The following is an 18,160-nucleotide window of genomic DNA, read 5'->3' as shown; positions in this document are numbered from 1 at the left end:
CCGTGAATTATTTTGATAACCATAGAAAATGCGATTACAAAAGAATTAGAAAGAATGTCATTATGGAGGGGCGACTACAATAAATATAATCAAGACACCGATATGGCAGCCTCGCGAATACACTCGCTCCCCATGACGCCTACGTGTGCGGCACCGTATGGAAGGGGTTAAGATCTCTCTGTAATGACTCGCAGTCTTTTTCAGAGCTTATTTGCCTTAGTAACTTTGGAAGTTCGCTGGTTGAGCGGGTTAGGGCGTCATTATTTGCGGCAAAGGTCAAGGGGATGGTGGTTCGAATGCTGCCACCAGCGCAGTTGAACCAAGGGCATAGTTCATTAAATTCCACACTACAAAGCCCTCTGTGAGGGGCACCGTCCTAGCTTTCCGATAGGGGGGAGTTTGTGACATTAAACAATATCATCATCAACTTTGTGTCATCCACAAAGAAATTCATGTAACATTCAATACTTTCGTTCATGTCATTCACATAAATAGCAAACATTATCGGAGCTAGCACTGACCCCTGTGGGACGCCACTACTCATTTTTTCCCACTTTGAATATTTGTCTCTGAGCACTACTCTCATTTTTCTTCCAAATAGGAAATCCTCCATCTAATTCAGTAGTTTTCCATGTATGCCTCCTATTGTTTCCAGTTTATTTAGCAATTTTCTGTGTGGTACCTTATCAAATGCATTTTGTAAGTCCAGGAAGGCACAGTCTGCCCAGCCGTCCTTTTCTTGCAATATATCTATCAATCATGAATAGAAACAGATCAAATTAGTGGTACATGATCTTCCCTGTCTGAATCCAAATTGCCTTGGGTTCAGTATATTGTTCTCCAGATATTTTGTCCATCTATCTTTGATAACTCACAAATTTTAAATATTGTACTCGTTAGGGACACCGGTCTATAATTTGTTGGGTCTTCCTTATTTCCCCCCATATATATTGACACTATATTGGCATTTTTCTATTCTACTGGTAATTTTCCTTCTTTGAGTGAGCATTCAACTATTTTGTATATTTTTCCTGTTAGTTCATCTATACATTCCTTTAGTATCCAGTTTGCAACTCCATCCGGGCCATCTGATTTGTTAATGTCAAGCTTTAGTATTTGATTCCTTATATCATTCTGAGTAACATTTAATTCCTTTATTTGGGGAAATCTTACTTCATTTCTTTGGTTACAATTTTGTAGATTTTATTTTGCTTTGATGAACATGGATTTGAAATGTTTGTTCATAATATCCGCCATTTCTATATCCTCTGTGTATTCTCTATTACCTTGACATAATTTGAATACAGACGCTCCTCTACTTACGTTCATTCGTTTTACGTTTTTTCGATTTTATGTTTGAACTGACTTAAAAAAAAATTGTAAAAAAAAAAAAAATTGAGTGAATTTTTTAGTTTAGCGCGCTCTCCGTAGTTCAAACGATACTTACGCATGATGCTGCGTCCATTGTTTACATGGCACAAACGACAGACTGAACGTGCCTTGCCTCCTCCTCCCCCTCCTCCTCCTCCACCATCTCAATTTATGTTGCTTGAATTTAATTTATTTGAAATCAATGTTATTATTTTACAATGTTATGTTTATAATTAATGATTTAGGGGTGTTTTATAAGATACGGTAATAGAATTTATGGATGTATAGTACAGTAACAACTTACGTTCATTTTCACGTTACGTTCGGCCGTTCGGAACCTAACTAAAACGTAAGTTGAGGAGCGTCTGTATTTCCTGTTTGTTTTTTAGTTTGCCGTTTACATATCTATAAAATAATTTGGGTTGATCTTTACCTAATTGCATATACCTAATTGTAGCTTAAAGGAATAAAGCAATGCTCATTGGATCCTGTCTCCTACTCTTATTTATCATACCAAGCCTCAAATTCATGTTTGTGTGTGTGTATTTGTGTAGATATTTGTATATTTTCATTACCTATTGTACATTGAAACAAAGGTAAGTTGGTTGTGTATAGTAAGAATTGAAGGTTGTGTTGATTGTCATAGTCTTGTTTATTGTACATGCTTTCATGTTGTCTTAAGTGCTTTTTGTGAAAGTATATATTTTTGTTTTAACATTTGCTTTGCTGCTGCTTTGTGATGGATCAGATGAGCTCATGAGTGAAGCACAGGTATCAACACTGGAGCTTGTACTGCTGTTGTACCTGCATCGGTCAAACACATACTCCAGGGTTGTGGCTCGTCAGGCATCCCTTCAGTCCCTCACCAATGATCCGTATGTGTTTTCTTTTTATTTCCTTCACCTCCTCCTCCTCTCTCCTCCCACATAATTCTCATCATTCATCAGTCTCTCTCTCTCTCTCTCATTATCTCTTTCCCTCTCTCCTCTTCACCCCCCACTCTCTCTCTTTCTTTTTCTCCCATAATCTCTTTTCCTTTCTTCTACCCCAGTACCCCCCCTCTCTCTCCCTCCCTCCCTCCCTCCCTCCCTCTCTTCTTCTCCAGTGCACCCATCTTCCTCCCCCCCTCTCTCTCTCTCTTTCTCAGTGTCTTTATCTTTGTCACTCCAATGCTGGTTCTCATTCAGTCTGTCAGTTTCTAATTTTTGCAAGTTGTAGTGCACAGGGTATCTTTTAGATGCTCACCAGTGTTCCTCTGTGCTGTTATTTTTATTCCTATATACATTTTTTGTGTTGGTTTTTAAACAATTTAATTGTAAATTATGCTTTTTAAATTCTCCTACATTGTTTATGATATAAATGTTTTCTTACATCATTGTTTTTAACCAGAAAAGAAGTCAAGTATATTAATGTTGCATATATTATCCTTTGTTAAAAGAAATGTTGTTTGCATATTTTCTTAATATTAGTTCAGCATCAGCAGTTTTTATTGAGCTTGGAAATGTTTGCACAACTTTTGCAAGTTAAATTGAGAATATCTTATTTCTGCTGCTAATAACAAGTAATTTTTGTCCTTTTACCGCTCATGTGTCCAGTCATTAACACATATACATGATTTCTCACATCATTCAATCCAATTCTGAGTGGGCTTTGATTTTTTTTTTTTTTTTTTTTTTTGTATTATTTTTCTGCAGTTGGCCCAATGGAAATGCTGGTCAAAAAAAACAGTTACAGGAAGAACGAAATCTGCAGTTCATCAAAGAGTATCTTCCTGAAATGCTCAACTTGCTGGCTGGTGTAAGTATTTACTCTTTTCAGTTCTATCCAAAAGGTCTTTTTATTCTTTTCAAAATTCTCCATCAAACACTTACCCACTTCACATTTGCTCACCACCTTGCCTCCCTCACCTTGCATTTTGCTTCATACTCTCTCCTGTACCTCTCATATGCTTCCCAAGTACTGCTAGTATATCTCCCTAGGACTACCAGTACTATCTATATACCAAGGACTTCTTACCCCTTATAAGGTAAGTAACCAAGTCAAAGGCACACACCCACTCCCACCCATTCCACTCCATCCACCATCCTTGTTTCCCTCTCACCTTGACTTCTTGTGGATGAAGGGTCATCTCTGTCTCTTGCCCACTGCCTGGGTTGTAAGCAATGCAGCAAGACAGCACATTCACAATAAGGCTACTTCACTTACACAGCAACCCCCTCCCTCTCTATCCTCTCATGTGGAAGTTAGAGAAGACAGGGAGATATCTCATCTGGCTGCATCAAAATATCCACACACAACCATTCCCCATTTCTCCCATCCCCTGCCCACTCCCTTCCTTGCTCAACAGACAGAAAAGAGAGAACAGTGGGAGAAAATCCCTTTGGGTTGCATAAAAATATCATTCATGCATAGTCATTCTCAATTCATCATTATCTCCTGCCCTCTCCCTCCCTTGCTCAACAGACAATTCCATCTTGCTCAAAGGCCTTTTCATCCCATCCATCCATCTTATACTCAGTTGTCCCCTCAAGTCACTTCATCCACCTCTGCCTTTCACACCTGTTTTGTTTACCGGGCTCATGTACGAGAAGTTCTGCATTCTCCCAGTTCATCAGGTGGTTGCTATTGTTCCTGTGTGTAACACATGCATTGGTGATGATGTCATAGTGGACATTGTATTGGTGTTCTTGGATCTGGATTTTTAGATTGCATGATGTTTCCCCAATTTGGGGACTTTTCACATCCTGAGCATGAAATCCAGTAAACACTGGCTTTATTGTCTGATGTGTATTGGATTCCATGCTTGGGATGTGAAAAACCCTACATTAGGGAAACATTATGCGATCTAGAAGCCCAGATCTGAGAAGACCAATATGGTGTCTACCATGATGTCACCGCCATTAGGTGTGTTGCACACAGGAAGAGTAGCAACCATTTGATAGACTGGGAAAATACAGAACTTCTGGTATGTGAGCCCAACAAAATCTGTTGAAAATGTTTAAAAACAACCATCATACAAGGGACCAACACAGTTGAACAAAATAGGGACATGTTAAATATCTCACCCCCACTTCATTCCTTAAATACCCATTGCCAACAAAATTTTAAGCTATCCCTAGTTGCCTTCCACACTCCCTTATTCCTCTCAAAGTCATTGTCCATCCTCAGTAGACAATTGCTCACCCTTTTTATTTTCTTCTTCCTTTTGTTCCTCAGTTGTGAGCTAATGTCCTTCACCCAGTCAATTGCTCCATCTTATCCTTAACCTTCCCTGTTCCCAGACATTTAGTCCACCTTCTCCTTAACCTTTCCTAGTATTCAGTGACCCCTCTCCCCCTCTCTACCTCCCCTCCCTCCCACTTTCATATAAATTTATTTTACTGGTTTATTTACATATTCGTTTCTTTTATTTTTTCCTAAATCTTTTAGCAGGGCATTTCAGTGGAAGAAGGTGAGAGTGAGAAAAAGAGTGTACGAGAACTACTGGGATTCATGAGATATGCTGGAGTCTTTTCTGTGCAGGTGGTGGCCGCTCTGTCATTCCTCATAGGAGTTACTCTACCCAAAGACAAGTGAGTTACAGTCAATATGAAATTTAGATAGATTAACAAATGAATATTTAGTGGAACCAACATAGATACCTGCTTAATATCATTGTGCAAGATGAACATTGGAGAGGCTCATCTCTCCATTGCATTTCTTCAAATCTCGTCAACATTTTCACTCCCATCTGAATGTGCAACACAACCCCAAGAGATGTGTGTGTGTGTTTATGTGTTTATTTTTCTTCTTCTTCTTCTATATCTTCTTCTGTCAACAGCTCCCCAACTTCTTTCAGCCAGTAACATAGAAACAGACCCACACTACAATACAGACAACAGTTCATCATTTGTATCCAAAGAGATAAATTCATCAGTCCATTGTCCCAGTTCTGTCTTACAAGAGATAGGAAACCAACACCCCCCCAGGAAATCAGCCACAGTTATATGTTCGGTATCTCAGAGAGATCTGTAGGAAGACCTGAGGATCATTGCTGACTGTTGTGGAACTGTGGATTTCCAGTCCATAAAATATAAGGCAATCAATCTATCAGTTAGTCATTTTCCCCATGTCTTTCTTGCAAGAAATCCACAGCTCCTAGGTAATTGGCAGTAGCCATTTGGTGGGCCCATAGGTAATTCATAGAAGAAATATTCTGTTGTTGTCTAGGGATTGTTAGTGTGAGGCAGTGTAGGATGAGGTGTACAGTGATGTCTGCGTGGGGGTTGCATCTAGAGCACTTTGATTCTGTGGTAGTACTGTCTTAGAGCTGGATGGTATCATGAATGCAAGGGTGCAGTGTAGTTCTTCTCTTGAGAGGATTTTTTCTATGGGGCTTATGTCTGGGGGTTTTGTTGAAGTATTAAGTTTAGTGGGTTGTTTAGCAATCTGGGTGTAAATGTATTTTTGTGTGGATGTATTGGTTGGAATGGGTGGTAGGTTATTGTATTTGTTTGAATAGTAAGCTGCTTTTTTCAGCTGGTTGTTCTTGTGTGATATGAGATGGGTGAGTAGGATTGAGGGTTCTGGCATGGAGCTATGTACCTGTCATTTTCAGTTTTGTGGGGGAGGATTTTGGTGTCTGTGTGCACGTGTCCTATTTAGATGTTTTTTGGTACTTGTTATCACTTAGTGCTTTAGTTCATAGCAGTCAATTCATTGCCCCAGATCTCTCTTGGAGAAGTGTGTTGTTTGAGTATGGCTAAGGTGGGGGATTGAAAGATAAGGTGTTTGGTGTCTTCTGTTCAACGGTTGCCATTGTTACAGGTTGTTTATGTAGCCAGGCCTATTCTGCATTGGTATTGTGTTATTGCTGGATGGTGACTAGAACATAGGTGTGCTATTGTGGTTCTTGCTTCACTTGGGAGGGATTCTTTTGTGAAGCTAATATCCAGAGGGGTTTGCAGTATGGAGTTTAGGGGGTCAGTCCTGAAGTGCTTGTTTTGTGGACAAAGTGTGAATGTATTTTTGTATGGATGTGTTTTGTGGTGCATGTGGAATATGGTTGTAGATATTTCAGTAGTATGCTTCTTTTTGGTTGTGCTTGTGTGATGTAATGGGATGGAGTCCCTCAAGTAGTAATACTGTCACCCTTAACCACTTCACTCCGGGCCAAAATCTCGCGGGCAGCATTAGCTGCCAGACGTACGATGTTGCGTCATAATACTTGCATCATAAAAAATAGTCACCGCATATATCGATCGTTCTCTCTTTCACCCGTGAATTTTGATAACCATAGAAAATGTGATGAAGCCAGTTTAGAGAGTATGTCAGTTACACAGGGACAACTACAATAGATATAATCAAGACGCCGATATGGCAGCCTCACGTATCCACTTGCTCCCCGTGCCGCCTATGTAGGCGGCACCATATGGAAGGGGTTAATGTTCAACCTCTTCATGAGTGATCTACCAGCTACTGAACCAGAACCGAGTGTTAACATTCTTTCATGTGCAGATGACTTGACAATAATAACCCAGCACATTAAGTAAAAAGTAACAGGAAAAAGGTCAAGCATACTTGAACAAACTAAAACAGTGGCTCAGAAATAATAAAATGGAAGCTTCACCCCAGAAATCAATGGTAGCACTGCTCACCCTGGACAACTGTTGGTCAAAAAAACATCCTATAGTGAAGCTGAATGGCCAAACTCTTCCATTGAAAAAAAAAAATAGATAAGAAAATTTATACCCATATGACATTTGACCCACATGTCAAGGACCTATCAGTGAGGATCAGCAAGAAAATAATCTGTTGAAAACCATAACAATTATCCTAAAATATTCCTCCATCACATGGTTTCCAGTAATCAGCAAATCAAACATAAATAACTTACAAATAGTACAAAATGGAGCAATAAGAGTAATAACAGGATGCACCAAAACCACCCCTATAGGACACCTACACTTGGAAATAAAAATCCATCCAATAGAACATCATATGAAAATGACAGTAACACAGTTTGATGTTAAAACTTTGAACAGTACTCTTCATGCTGCATCTCATATGCACCATCAACAGAATGTAACAAAATAAACAATACCAGCAGGATATTACTCAAATATTTGCCACAACCTACCACCCAAACCACAAAGAATATCCACACAGAATCATATTCACACCCAGAAAACTAACCAAGCCCATCAAGAAAGACCACCAAATTCAGTACTACATCAACCTCCAAATATAAATCCCATAGAGAAAACCCTCACACACCAGACTGGAATCACATTGGCAAGTTTGAGCTCAGGACGGCATCCATCATTAAAACAATACCAACACAGAATAGGCCTGGCCACAGATTTAATCTACCCCAGATGCAACCACCACACAAAAGACACATCACCTCATACTAATATGCCCCACACTAACAATACCCAGACAACAACACAATAACTCTTCTCTAATTGATTTATTCCCCTGACTGGAGGCTGTTGCCAGTTCCCTGGTGGCCATGAGTCTTCTGCAAGAGAGACTGGGCAACAAATTGATTCATTAATATAATGCACCTCCAGTTTAGTTTTTAGAACAAGTAACTTGCAAACAGTCTAGTCTGAACAGACCAGATAGATATGTGGAAACTATATAGAGACGTTTTCTTGGATTTGAAACATTTCAGATTCATGCAATGTTAAAAACATTTTATGTTTATCAATATTATGTTGGTAAAGAAATTTATTAATGTATACAGCTGTAATAATTATGGCCTAAAGATTCATTAACTGGAAACCTTCAACCTCTACTGTGGCTGGCAATGGTCCTTGGACCCTTTCAAAGTATGGGACTGTTTCTGTTTCACTAATTAAATGTAGTAGGAGTGTCTGCTAATTGTCAGCTCTTCTTATGTGAAAATGTAAAAGTCAGAGTATATAGAGAGAGCTTGGGCCATGTCCAGAGTCCAAGTACCATTTCCTTGGGGTTGCATCTCCAGATAAGGGGGTTAATGGGTTTTGAAAAGGGGTGGCAGGGAGATGGTTCTCTGTCATACACCTTACAGGTCACCATTAGCAAGTACCTATCATTGGTTCCATGCAGCTGTATCTTAGAGCAGAGCAGTTTTAAGAAATCAGTTGCATGAATACAAATGTATCATGGATGGAATATTAACTGATTAGATGAATAATTATAAATGACCATCTCAGGTAATTAGATTGATTACAAAGTATATTGGCACATGGAAATTATAATATTTGTTTCTTGTTAGGTCAGAGAAGGATCTCCTTGCTGTCGCAAAGGATAAGTACAATGGTTACAGATCTGGTTTTCTTAGCAAGAAGAATGCATTTCAGCGTGGGTAAGTATGATCACGTGCACATTCATATTTCTTTTAGTAAGTAAAATGGCTAGCTACTCTGCTTTCCTTCTCTATGAACTGACCCTTCAGACATTTCTCAATGCACTGTTCTCTATGTAGTCCAGTCACCTCTATATCACTTTGACCAAACTAAGTTATTTTTTCTTAAGGGGACCCCCTGCCCAAAATCTTTTTTTTGAAGAATCTTGCTGATTTTTTCTGTGTGATATCTGGGTCTGAGGAAACTTTCACAGCTTGAGTTTTATTCAGATCTGACCAGTAGGTTTTTTTTTTATATAAAAAACGTAAAAAATACCATATTTTTGGGCTTCTTTCAAATCCTATCTCCTCTTACAATTTTTATTTGATGTCTTTCATTTTATAGCAAATGAATCTTCTACATATATAGAAAAACAAAATAGAAAGCTTTTTTTAATATCTTTGTTCAATGCCGAGGAAAAAAAATATATATATATATATATATTTTATATATTTGACACGTTATTAAAAAAATTCTATTTAATATATGCAAAAAAACTCTCTATTTCATTTTTTGTCATTTATCTAGCTATCAATAGAGACCTCATATGAAAAGATTGGTTGAAAATTGAGGGAGGAGATAGACTTTGTGTATAAAAAACTTACATTTTTCAGAAACGAGCGTTAAAGTTTTTTTTTTCTTAGTTTGACTAAATTTTACATTCATGAACCTCCTAAGAACCATTGAAAACAGGTTCCATTGTATTTTCATGATGATTTTGCATCTTTCAAGTAACTCAGGCACTTTGTCCCCTCCTACAGTGTAGGATATTATTCACCCAAAGTGAGGGTCTCATAAAGCGCCACCTTACTCTTTGTCGCAAAGTTTGAGTTATTGGTCTAGAATGACCCAGCAAGGTAGTCTGATTGCTGGGATTCAGCTCTATTTCTTTTCTTAGATTTCCTTTCTGGTGTTGGAACAGGCTCCTTCCTCCATCATTTTCTCATAGTGTTCCGTCTGTTTCTTATAAAGGTACTTCGTGTACCTAAAATACTTGCCCTTGCTAAACGTAGCAACACCCAAGCCTCCAGCTATTCTATTCAGTCCTGAGTTTCCCATGCTGTTTATGAGTGACTCATACACCATAGCTGAGGATGTGGGTGAAGATGGGGAGGGAACTGCTGGAGGGAGTACTGGTGGTGGTGGCGGAGGTGGTGATAACAAGGTTGATGCTGGGGGTCTTTCTTTCTCCCCTTTCGTTACTAATGTAGACGTTCTTGTCTTCTGCAAGTGTGCCTTTTGTTTGGAAAGCTTAGGCATGGCTAATATCTTCAAACTTCTCTTCACTGAAAAATAGATGCGAATTTCACACGGCAAATTAGTGAACGTGGCAAGCTAGCGTATGCCACTGGCTATCGAGCGGGCCTTTTCCTCATACCACACTCTCACGTGCATGCTAGACGTAAGAGAAAACTTTGTAAGTGCATCAAACAAACAAAAAATAAGAGTAAAAGAGGTGTTTTTATGGTCAAAACGAATGTAAATAATAGTCGTGCGCAGCACGCGGCTGCCGGGGGGAGGGAGGGTAGGCCCTTTAAACCCTTTAAAAATGGCGGTACAATAAAAATCTTTTAACAGTGTCTACAGCGACCGCTCTACTATGTATTTTTGACTTTGTTGCATCCATAGCCATTAAACATATGAGGAACCAACTATAGGTGCCTGCTTAAGGTGGCCCTGTGAATTAGTCATCAGAGAATCGTTTCTCCACTGCTTATCTTCAGATTCCACTAATACTCTCACCGCTGTCGGGAGATGCAGCTCTATATTTACCTAGTTGTATCTTATGGGAAGGGGAGTTACACTCCTGGTGTCCCAACTTTGTATCTCAGTGTCTAATTTGCTCTTAAATTCATGTATGGTTTTTGCACACACTATTGTCTTGTCCAGTTTGTTCCAAGCATCCACCACTCTGTGGAAAACTGTTTTTCTTTAGATCTCTTCTATAACTATCCTTTTTGAGTTTCTTTCCATGTCCTATTGTGTTTCTCTTGTCCCAGTTTAGTAAGTCCTCTCTATCAAGTATTTCCATGCCTTTCATGATTCTATAGGTTGTCAGTAGGTCACCTCTCTCTCTTCTTTGTTCCAAAGTCGGTAATTTCAATTTAGCCAGTCTCTCTTCATGTGACTAAGTTTGAAAGTGTTTGGTGCCATTTTCATGGCTGCTTTCTGGATTCTTTCAATTTTCTTTATATTCTTTTTGGTACTAAGGACCATAATGTTGCAGCATACTCCAGTCTAGACCTTATTAGTGTGACAAATATTTTTTTTAAATAATTTCTTTGTCCAAATAGGTAAATGCCACTTTTATTGATCTTAGCAAGTTATAGAATTCTCCGACAATCTTGTTTGTTTATCAGAGGACAAGTAGTTTGAGATAATTACTCCTAGGTCTTTTCCAGACCCCATTTTCTTTACCTCCTTAGTTCCAATTATATATTGTCCTGATATTTTCTTTTCTTTTCTTTTTTCAACTCCATTCTGCTACATTTCTTAATGTTGAAGTCCATTTCCCACTTCTGACACCATTTCCAAACCTTGTTCAGGTCTCTCTGTAGTGATTTGCAGTCCATTTCAATTTTCACTTAAATCAACAATTTAGCATTGGCTTCAAAGAAGCTCATGTAACATTCCACATCGTCATCCATGTCATTCACATAAATAGAGAACATTATTGGAGCCAATACAGATCCCTGCAGAACTCCACTAATCACCTCCTTCCAACCTGAATACTTTTCTATGAGTACTACTCTCATTTTTCTACCATGCAGGAAATCCTCCTTCCAGTTTAGTAAGTTGCCTTGTATCCCTCCCGTGTTGTCCAATTTTTTTTAAATAATTTTTTGTGTGGTACTTTGTCAAAGGCTTTTTGTAAGTCTAGGAAAGCACAGTCAGCCCATCCATCACTTTCTTTATTATATCTATTAGTCTTGAGTAGAAACATTAAATTTGTGGCACATGATCTTCCCTGTCTGAATCCAAATTGTCTCGGGTTTATTATATTGTTTTCTTCTAGGTGTTTTACCCATCTGTTCATGATCATTTTCTCACAGATTTTGGCTACAGTGCTTGTTAGGAAGACTTGTCTGTAATTAGTTGGTTTTTCCTTGTTTCCTCCTTTATATATTGGTACAGTGTTGGCATTTTTCCAGTCCTGTGGTACTTTTCCTTGTTTGAGTGAGCAACTTATTATGTTGTATATTTTGTCCATTAGTTCTTCTTTGCATTCTTTTAGTATCCAGTTTGCAATTCTGTCCAGGCCATGCAATTTCCTAACTGGCAATCTGTCCCCAGATTGGGCCATATAGATATTAACTCTACTGTACTTTAGCCCTTTTTTTTTTTTTTTTTTTTTTTTCTTCTTCTTCTTCTTCTTCTTCTTCTTCTTCTTCTTCTTCTTCTTCTTCTTCTTCTTCTTCTTCTCCTCCTCCTCCTCCTCCTCCTCCTCCTCCTCCTCCTCCTCCTCCTCCTCCTCCTCCTTCTTCTTCTTCTTCTTCTTCTTCACCACCCCTTTCTCCACCTCCTCCCCTCTTTTCTCCTTTTCTCCTCCCCTCTTTACTCCTCTCCTTCTCCCTCCTATTTCCTTCTACCACCTCTCTTCTCTTCTCTTCCTTTGGCCCCACTCCTCTTCATCATTGTTGTCATCATCATTATCATCATCCTTTTCTTCTCCTACTCCTCTCGTCCTCCTTCTCTTCCGTCTCCTACCTAGTGACTGAGAATTAAACTCGTACTTGTACTAGGTACAATCAAAAAGTTCCTGAGCTACATCTATAAAAGCACAACCAATGTAATTGACCCAAATTTAGCCACTATTCCCAATGTGCAGCAATATTATGCTCCTATTATTTCTGCCATGATTGGAATGCTTCTTTGAATTCCTCTTCTTTAAGTTTATCAAGCACAAAAAAAGAAAGAAAAAAAGAATATGCTAGCCATCAACTCCACTCACCCATCCCATTATATCGCATAAGCACTACCAAATAAACCCAGCTGAATGTAAAAAAAAAAAAAAAATGCAAGCAGCTTACTACACAAACATATGGAACAACCTACCACCTGCACTACACTGTACATCACACAAAAACACATTCACACCCAGACCACTGTTGTCTAAGGATCGTTAGTGGCAGTGCAGTATGTCGGTACTCTCTTAAGAGATGGATCATGTCCTGAATGCTAGTATGGCAGTGTGATATGGTTTTTACTAGTCACTTGCATCTCCTTGTATATAAGTATTTAGATATGCTTGTATGAATTTCCATCATACTGTTAGCTAATATCTGGACTTTTTTGAGTTTCAGAACAAATTGAATAATGAAATCTCATTGGTATTTCAGATTTTAAAACTTAAATTTCATAGGATGTTAAGTTGTAAGTACTATTTTTTCGCAGGTTGTTTGAAGGTTGGATACTGAATGCACTAGATTGGTGTCCAGATGGCGAGGGAACATGCATACGCAGAGGTCGACGGCAGTCGTGGCCTCTCATCCGTTGTAGTGCTCAATCGTCATACAGATTGGTTGCCTCCTCATCAACTGGGTAAAAAAACTACAATGAAAATAAGTTTGTCAATTTATGATACTAATATAGGAAAATGACAGGGTTATACAATTCTATGCCAGAACCCTTAACAACACACCCCTCACAAGCACCACCAACAGGACACACACACACACACACACACACACAGACACGGCTCGGTGGCGGATTGGTAAAGCACTGGCCTCACAAGCCAGAGAACTGGGGTTCGATTCCCCGGCCGGTCGGAGATAAGTTGGGTTTGTCTCCTTTCACGTGTAACCCCTGTTCACCTAGCAGTGAGTAGGTACGGGACGTTAGTCAAGGAGTTGTGACCTTGCTGTCCCGGTGTGTGGTGTGTGAGTGGTCTCAGACCTACCCAGAGATCGGCAAATAATGAGCTCTGAGCTCACTGCCGTAGGGTGGTGTCTGGCTGTCTCGACAGAGACTGCAGCAGATCCAAGGTGAATAGGTGAATACACACACACACACACACACAAAATAACAGCAGCACACTACTCAAACCTATATCACAACATGCCACCCAAACCACACAAAACATCCACACAGAAACATGTTCACACCTAGATAATGAAACAAGCCCTTCAAGAAAGACATACATATACCAAAAGCTTTTTCTCCCTTACAAGGGAGGTAGCTAAAAAAACAAAGGCATAGAAACCACTCCCACCCATTCCATCCTCACATACTCCACTCTCATCCACCCCTTTCCCTCCCTCTTATCTTGGCTCCTCCTGGATGATGGGTCATCCCTGCATCTTGCCCACTGCCCTGGGTCAGAAGCAGTACCACAAGACACAGAAAGAAAGACAACCTAGATATAGCCTCATGTAAAAAACCATACCACACCAGACAAGAACCACACTGGCATGCCTGTGCTCAGGTCACCTTCTGTCATTGAGACAGTACCAGCCCAAAGTAGGCCTGGCCATAGATTCAAACTGCCCCAGATGCAACCACCACACAGAATACCTCTGACTATCCCCAAATAATAACACATACATACATATACCAAGGGTTTTTTCTTCCTTATAAGGGAGTTAGCCAAAAAAAAAAGGCATCGAAACCACTCCCACCCATTCCATCCCCTACATACTCCACTCCCCTCTACCCTCTTCCCTTCCCCTCTTGGCATCTCCTGGATGACAGGTCATCCCTGCATCTTGTCCACTACCCTGGGTCAAAAGCAGTGCCACAAGACACAGCACATCCACAGCAAGGCTGCTTCATTAAATCGGCAGCCCCCCTTTCTGTCCCCTCATGCAGAAAAGGAGAAGATGGGAGAAATCCCTTAGGGCTGCGTCAATTTATTTCTCACACATACTCCCTCACCTTCCATCCCCCACGCACTCCTCATCACGATAATACAATATTTCTTTAAGTGCCTTATGGTTCCGCCCAGGGTCTGTTGTTGGTTTCCTGGAGGCCAAAGGTCTTTTACAAGAGAGACTAGGGGCAATAAATTGATTGATTGAGTCTTCCATTCATCCCACATCTGCGTTTGTCTTTAATATTTCCATACCACTTCATTTTTCCTCAGTTTCCCAACACCTTTTCCCTTCTCCCAGTTCATTCATAGACTCCTTGCTCTTCACCTTGTTCACTTTCATTAGTAAATAATGATCCAATATACACTTGTTATACCCCTATCAACATTGTTACATCCGATGCTTCAGTCATCAGATTTCATTCCACATTGATATAATTAGAAGACATCCTTCATGTAAAATTAGAACTCGATATATATTAATCTATCTGTACACCAAGGACTTTTTCCCCCTTATAAGGGAGGTAGCCAAGTCAGAGATGCACCCACTCCCACCCATGCCACTTCCACCTGTTCTATGCCCACCCATTCCACTCCCATCAACCAGACTGCGATGCGGTCACCACCCAGCACTTCTAAGCTACCAGAAGAGGCTGGACGACCGTGTTGTGAACAGCTGCCCAGGATGTAACACTTCACCCCATACCATACAACACATAATGGAAGACTGCATTATACACAATCATGCACGCAAACAACACAACATTCACTCTATAAAGGATTTGTGGGAAAACCCAGTTTCGGCTGTGGCCTTCCTTGGGGAGACGAGACTGCTCGGACAGACAGTCTAGGGAACGACAACAACAACAACCACCCATTATTTCCCTCTCATCTTAGCTCCTTGTGGATGAAGGCTTACCCTGTCTCCTGCTCACCACCTAGGTCAAAAGCAATGCAACAAGGCACAGTACATCCACAGCAAGCCCACTTCACTTAATCAGTGCCCCCCCCCCCCCCTGCATCCCTTCATGCACAGAGAGAAGATGGGGAGAAATCCCCTTAGGCTGCATCAAAATATCATTCACACACACTCCTTCATCCCCCATCCACTCCCTTCCATGCATCAGAGCATCATCCATAACACAGTCATTCTCCACTTGCCTCTATCTTCTGTCTTCTCCCTCCCTTCCTTCCTCAAAAGACATTCCCTTCTTTCCAAATGGTCCTATTACCCCATCCATTCATCTCATTCTTGGTCATCCCCTCATGTTCATTCTTTCCACCTTTGCTTTCCACATCTCTTTTACTAATCTTTCTTCACTCATTCTTTCCATATGTCCAAACCATCCCAATACTCTGTCATCAACCCTATCTCCCAACTCCCTTTCCACCCCTGCCCTGCTCCTCACATCTTTTCTCACTCTATCCAGCCTAGTAACCCCTACCATACTACTCAGGCATTTCATCTCAAACACATTTAAACTCGTCCTCTCTTATGTTCCATGTTTCTGCCTCATACAATGCTGTTGGCACAATCACTCCTTCATACAATCGCCTTTTAGCATCTATTCCCAAATGTCTATTTCTCATTACACTTTTTAATCCCCCAAGCCTTGCTTCTCTCAATCTACATTCTACCTCCACACCTCCTTTTCCCACCACATTCGTACCCAAGTATCTAAAATTATCCACTTCCTCCATTCTCTCTTCTTTGATACTTCCAAATTGCTGCCATTCTCTCCCCTTGTACATCTCATCACTTTAGTGGAGAGTTGATGGTAAAGATGTATTTAGAAAGTGTTGATGATAGCTAACATAGTGTTTAAGAAAAAAAGTCTAGCATAAGTACATTGTATGTAATGCTTATAATTGTTATTATTATTTTATTTATTTATATATATATATTTTTTTAACAGGAAACGACTAGTATATTTATGTGACTTGATAGATGGGTTGACAGCACATATGGCCGATGATATAGCCCACAGTAATGTCAAGATAAGAAGATGTCACAAGTCAAATATATACATTCTTCAGCCACTCAGGTTTGAAATAGCAGTTTGAAGTGTGATATAAAAAAAAAAATTATATATAGTAGTATAGATGGTGTTTTATTATGATATTAACTCAGGAGATATCTGTAGATAGTTTCTTTGAAAAAAAAATTGTAGTCTGAAACATAGTTTTAGTTACTCTTTGTTGTGTTAGGGTTCTTTCCCACCGATTCCACTCCTATCCACCCTCCCCATCTTAGCTCCTCATGGATGAAGGGTTATCCCTGTCTCCTGTCCACTACCCAGGTCAGAAGCAATGCAGCAAGACACAGTACATCCATAATAGGGCCACTTCACATACACGGCAACTCTCCCTCCTCATCCCCTCAGTTATGTAACTACATCACTGAATAGTCAAATCCATCCATCCATGCCACACACAATAGTCCACTTGCCCATGGAATACATAGCACCCAGCAGTGAGGACCTCTCTTCTTTAGTTATACTCAACAGCTGTACCCTGAATGTGTTTGTGTTACACATCCTGGTGTTATGTAGCATTGTAGTAGTTGGTGTTCCATAATGTGAGGGACCTCCTTCTTAGTAACGTCTTTAGGTATTAATTTATATAATTTCATTCTTTGATTGATATTTTTGCAGGAGTATTAGCATTTTCATGTAGTTGTAAGCTATATTTATCAGTGATTCACATCCTTCAGATATGTGGTTATTCACAAATGCCACGAAACTCGAGTGGTGCTGGGACCTGTTGGTGGTCGAGTGAAGATTAGTGAATGTCGTAATTCAGTTGTGGTGTGTGCTGCACGGTCCCTAGTCATCACGGAGTGCCGAAATATGACCATATATACACTCACCCCACAGAGGCCTCTCATCCTTGGAACCAGGTTAGTGTTTCGTTTCAGTTTGATTTAGTGGGATACCTGTCAGTGGAGTGAAATTGTATGGTGTTAGGTAACATAGAACATAAGAACGTGCTTCAGATCAAGATCCAGTTGGACCATACAATCAGTATGATTGGTCTAAGCAATTTTGAGATGTCTAGCTAAGAATATGAAGTCATTTGTAAATATAAAAATGCCAGGCCATTATGGCTAGTTGTCAAAATAGTCAATAATTTTTTCCCACATTGTGCCAAGTTATAGAATGTGAAAATCAAAATTAAACCTATAAAAGGGTGCCTACATTTTTTGTCATATGCTTGTCTAAACAAAATGTAAAAAGTATACCACCAAGTAGGAGGAATCCAGTGAAATAGTCTTGACCTATATTGCCTTGTTAAATTAATTCCCCCAAAATTATCCAGAACAAAATGAAGTACAGTCAACTCTCAATTAATGCGAGGGTTATGTTCCTGGAGACATTGTGTTAACCAAAATCGCGTTAGTTAAACATTTTTTCCCCATAGGAAATAATGGTAATAGGGGGGGCCAGATTCCTGGACACTGGGAAAGTCTTGTCTATTTTGGGATTTTGTTACTCTGAACTTGAACAAACACATTATTAATACATTTGTAGGTTACAGAAACAACAAAAACACACATTCTTTGTATTTATTTGTAGTACACAGTTATTTATTGTATGTGCGCACTCGA

The 18,160-nt window shown here is 39.7% G+C and overlaps 1 protein-coding gene across 3 annotated transcripts in view; it reads left to right on the top strand.

The window, feature by feature from the left end:
- Positions 1-18,160, top strand: part of LOC143027568 (TBCC domain-containing protein 1-like) — a 54,332-nt gene that overhangs the window by 19,866 nt on the left and 16,306 nt on the right. Inside the window, exons 5-11 of one of the 3 annotated variants that reach the window (XM_076188879.1) lie at positions 2,120-2,246; positions 3,066-3,168; positions 4,804-4,943; positions 8,615-8,704; positions 13,140-13,286; positions 16,470-16,598; positions 17,267-17,452. In XM_076188879.1, the coding sequence (XP_076044994.1) occupies positions 2,120-2,246; positions 3,066-3,168; positions 4,804-4,943; positions 8,615-8,704; positions 13,140-13,286; positions 16,470-16,598; positions 17,267-17,452 (922 nt within the window). Of the gene's footprint in view, positions 1-2,119; positions 2,247-3,065; positions 3,169-4,800; positions 4,944-8,614; positions 8,705-13,139; positions 13,287-16,469; positions 16,599-17,266; positions 17,453-18,160 lie in introns of all 3 variants that reach the window. The other 2 variants (XM_076188880.1, XM_076188881.1) reach the window with 2 other exon arrangements.

Source organism: Oratosquilla oratoria, chromosome 8 (genome assembly GCF_046742065.1).
Source record: "Oratosquilla oratoria isolate Oo_2021 chromosome 8, ASM4674206v1, whole genome shotgun sequence".
Taxonomy (NCBI): Eukaryota; Metazoa; Arthropoda; class Malacostraca; order Stomatopoda; family Squillidae; genus Oratosquilla; species Oratosquilla oratoria.
Note: the sequence above shows the minus strand (reverse complement) of the source record. Positions and strands in the feature narration are given on the sequence as shown.